Raw genomic sequence first — 3,720 nt, 5'->3', positions numbered from 1 at the left:
GAAGGAAAGACAAAGAATAAAGGAGGGCAGAACTCATGGAAACTGAAAATATAGACGTATTCCTGAGCTAATCTAGATCAGGTTTCAGACGGATCGCTACAGACCTACGTTTAGCAAAGTTCACACGTTTATGTTTGTGTTGGTAGGTCAGCAAAAAACCAGTAAAACCAGTTTAATGTAGTTCTTCACCAGAGCTGTTGAGATTTTCAGTAAAAGAAATAAAAATTAAAAGCTTAAGTTACGTTTATTTTGTTTGAATTGTACAGATAAGTTTGGATAAGTGACTTTATTGCTGATTATTATTTAGACATTCAGGCAGAACAAATCTTGAGATTTAAACCGAACTGGATCAATTAATCAGATTCATTATAGAAGTAATGAAATAATTCATTAATCAATGAATCGTTAAGAGGATTATAGAGACTTTAAAACGGCCTGTTTCATAAAAAGCTTCTTTAGGAAACCTTTAGCCGTCTGATTATTCATGGATTCATCAGATTGATCCATTTACTAATTAAAAGTTAGTTGCAGCCCTGATCTGAACCATTCCAATCAATAACATGTCTGTGGTGATATAATGGAGGAAGTTCTTACCCACGGTGGAGGTGACCGTACTGCTGCAGTGTCCTGTGCAGTAGTGCTGAATGAAGGAGGTCTTACCCACCCCCGAGTTCCCCAGAAACACCACCTTGAACACTCGCTGTGGGCTCAACCGTTTGCTCTACAAATCAGAATAAATTTAACACTTTTACGCTTCTAGTTTTAGATTTCTGAGTTTAGATTCTGCCCACCTGCATGTGCATCGGCTCCACATGTTGACCTATGACCTCACATGACGGCGGGCGCGCCTCGGATGAATCGGTCTGCTCCGACTCACCAGATGAGCTCAGCTGTCTTCAGAACCAACAGAAGGAGAAAAGCTCAATCTTTTGCTTTTTCATGACGTAAAAATGAGAAACGTAAGAATTTATTGGAACAAACCTCCTCAGCGGCTTCATGTCTTGCAGCAAGTAGTTGCTTAAAATTGAGCCTCTCTTCTGCAGAGACTTGCTGGACTTTGGATTCTAAAGGTTTATGTGGAGTAAAAGAAATCAGAACCAGTTCGTTTTGTAGATAATTTGTAAATTAATATTTTGGTTTTCAGTAAGAAATTTAACACAAATTAAATAACCATGAATGTCTTGTAGTGAAAAAAAACAGCTTTATTTAAAAGGAGGTTACGGAGACAAAAAAAATACTTTTATTTATTCTGCTGCAAAATAATTTAACATGGAAATCTTTTTTTTCCAACAATACACTTTTTTATATATAAATGATAAATTAAGTTATTAGCAATACTTATCCAAACAGTTCCTTGAATGTAAATGAAACAGTGGATGAAATAAACAGAGTTTCCTCTGACAGACATTCAGCCTGGATGGTTTATTTACTGGATTTAATAAAAGAAAAACATTTTTCTTCACATTGGAACAGGATGCTAAACGTGTTCCATCACAATCCTTCACTGTTTCCACAGAACATTGAGCAGATCTTTATTAGCTGCCTGAGAGCTGCTTAGTCCGGAGGATGGAGGGAGGCGGAGGGCTGGGCTCAGGTTGGGTAAACCTGCCTGCTCCACGGCTCCCCGCTCAGGTAATACGGTAACGGCGAGGGGGAAAGGACAGAGTGTCGGTGACTAACCATCTTAAGCGACTGCTGAGCATCTTTCTCATCTCGCAGATTTCTGTTCATATCCCTAATGAAAACATTAAAAGGAGATTAGAAACACTTGGCTAGAAATCAACATTAATAAAACAATGACGAGAATTCCATCTTTTAAAAATATGTTTTAACCACAAAATGCTAAAAACTGTGTTTGTAAAATAAACTGCTTCCATCCGAGCAGACCAAAGGAAAGTTTAGTGGAAGGAAGACATCTTTGGGTTAGAGACACAAGCAAGAGCTGCTGGAGTTTCTCCAAAATCAGCAGATTCATTCCTCAGCTGCACATTTTTATTCTTTCCTAATCGGACAGATTTATTTTACCAGCAGAAGTTGGTTCCTTCCCACACGGTCAAAGTATTAATAACAGCTTTAATAACTCTGGGATACCAGAAAACCTGCCTGACCGGGTCCCTCAGAAAGGACCAGCTAACATGCTAATGCAGCCTCCTTTAGGTTAGCATGCTAACAGTCGGAGCATCCAGGCTGCAGGAAGGAGTCCTGATCGACCTGAAGGCTCCTGCTGTGATTTATTTCATATTAGCTCTGAGTCATAATTATTCCTTCTCTCCATCAGGTTTAGATTCACACACATTACAAGTTTCTTTCTTTATGGAATTCAGATTTTTAAAATTCAGTTTCCCAAATTTAAATTTGCGTTGCGGAAATAAATCCGCTTTTCCAAGATCTTTATTTCTTTGACAGAAGGAAATGAAAAATGCAGACAGTTGAATCTGTTTAAAACGAGTCGGAGGAACAAACGTTTGTCGTCTGCTAAAAACTCACTGAATTTAATTAAACTGATTTCAGACAGGAGGAGAAAAAACTTGTAGTTTTAAAGCAACTAGAATAAACATTTAGCTTTAACACAGTTTTAATTCAAATAAATTGATGGCATTATAAAGTGTTACTATTTGGGTGATAGTGCAGCTTTAAAATCTGTTGGATTAATAATAAAACGTACCTTAATATTTCCAGCTGTCTCAGCAGACTTTCCTTTTCCTTTTTGATGTTTCTCGATACCTTCATGACATTTCTGCCGTGACCCACAGGAGGAGAGAGTTTATGAATAACCGATCTGCTGATTATTAACCCTTCATCTCCAGGTTTAATCAGATCAATATAATACGTAACCGGCTGCCTGCCGAGCTCAACAATCTAAACATGAAAGATTATCCAAAGCTAAACATTTTATCCAGATAAGCGGGTCCAGTAAAGGTTTAAACGGGACTAATCTAGTCGCTGACCTGTTCCGGGCCGCCTGCTCCTGGACGGCGCTGGCCTGCAGCAGGCTGAGCTGACGCAGCGCAGACTGCAGCCGCTCTCTGCTGCTCTCCACCTGCTCCTGCAGCTGGCTGTTCAGGCTGCGCAGCTGCCGGTTCTGCTCCCTGATGCTGCTCTGCTCCTGATTCAGAGTTCGGATTCTGGTTTGGAGCTGGAAGGAAAGGAAGAGTCCCGTGAAAACAAACGCCTCACAGGGAGACGTCAGCCACCGCTGAGATGCTCACCTCCTTCTGTTTGTTCATGGTGGTCTCCAACTCCTGCTCCCGCATGCGCAGCTCCTCCTCCAGCCGCTGGCCGCGCTGCTTCTCCTTAAAGCTGTCCTTCAAAGCAGGAAGAAAATATCACAGCTTATAGAGAAACGCTGATGAAACTGTTGAAGCTTTCAACAAATCCTCCACATTTATTACAACGTTTAGTGAAAAAAAGCTCAAACTATCTACAATAAATTATGTTTAGAATAAAAACAAATAACTTCAATTTGGGGGGGGGGGATCCTTGGAAAAAACAAAACTATTCTATTCAGTTTATTTCTATAGCTCCAATTCACATCATGTCACTCAGGTCCCTTTATAGATCCAGATCAACCAGATCATCCAGTCAGATTGATTCAAAGTTTTCTATCTAAGGAAAACCAGCTGATTGCATCGACTCATTGACTCTTCAGCAATCCCTCACACTAAGCATGCTTGTAGCGACAGTGGAGAGGAAAAACTCCCTTTTAACATAAGCATTTAA

General features: G+C 40.0%; 1 protein-coding gene across 1 annotated transcript in view; it reads right to left on the bottom strand.

The window, feature by feature from the left end:
* Positions 1 to 3,720, bottom strand: part of LOC107096148 (ras and EF-hand domain-containing protein-like) — an 8,655-nt gene that overhangs the window by 3,343 nt on the left and 1,592 nt on the right. The window contains exons 2-8 of the mRNA XM_015392664.1: positions 3,210 to 3,305; positions 2,949 to 3,136; positions 2,666 to 2,737; positions 1,681 to 1,735; positions 982 to 1,064; positions 792 to 894; positions 595 to 721 (exon numbers count right to left, since the gene is read on the bottom strand). Coding sequence (XP_015248150.1) covers positions 595 to 721; positions 792 to 894; positions 982 to 1,064; positions 1,681 to 1,735; positions 2,666 to 2,737; positions 2,949 to 3,136; positions 3,210 to 3,305 — 724 coding nt within the window. The remainder of the gene's footprint in view (positions 1 to 594; positions 722 to 791; positions 895 to 981; positions 1,065 to 1,680; positions 1,736 to 2,665; positions 2,738 to 2,948; positions 3,137 to 3,209; positions 3,306 to 3,720) is intronic.

Source organism: Cyprinodon variegatus, unplaced genomic scaffold, assembly GCF_000732505.1.
Source record: "Cyprinodon variegatus isolate N-32 unplaced genomic scaffold, C_variegatus-1.0 Scaffold602, whole genome shotgun sequence".
Lineage (NCBI taxonomy): Eukaryota > Metazoa > Chordata > Actinopteri > Cyprinodontiformes > Cyprinodontidae > Cyprinodon > Cyprinodon variegatus.
This window is presented reverse-complemented; position numbering and strand designations above follow the sequence as displayed.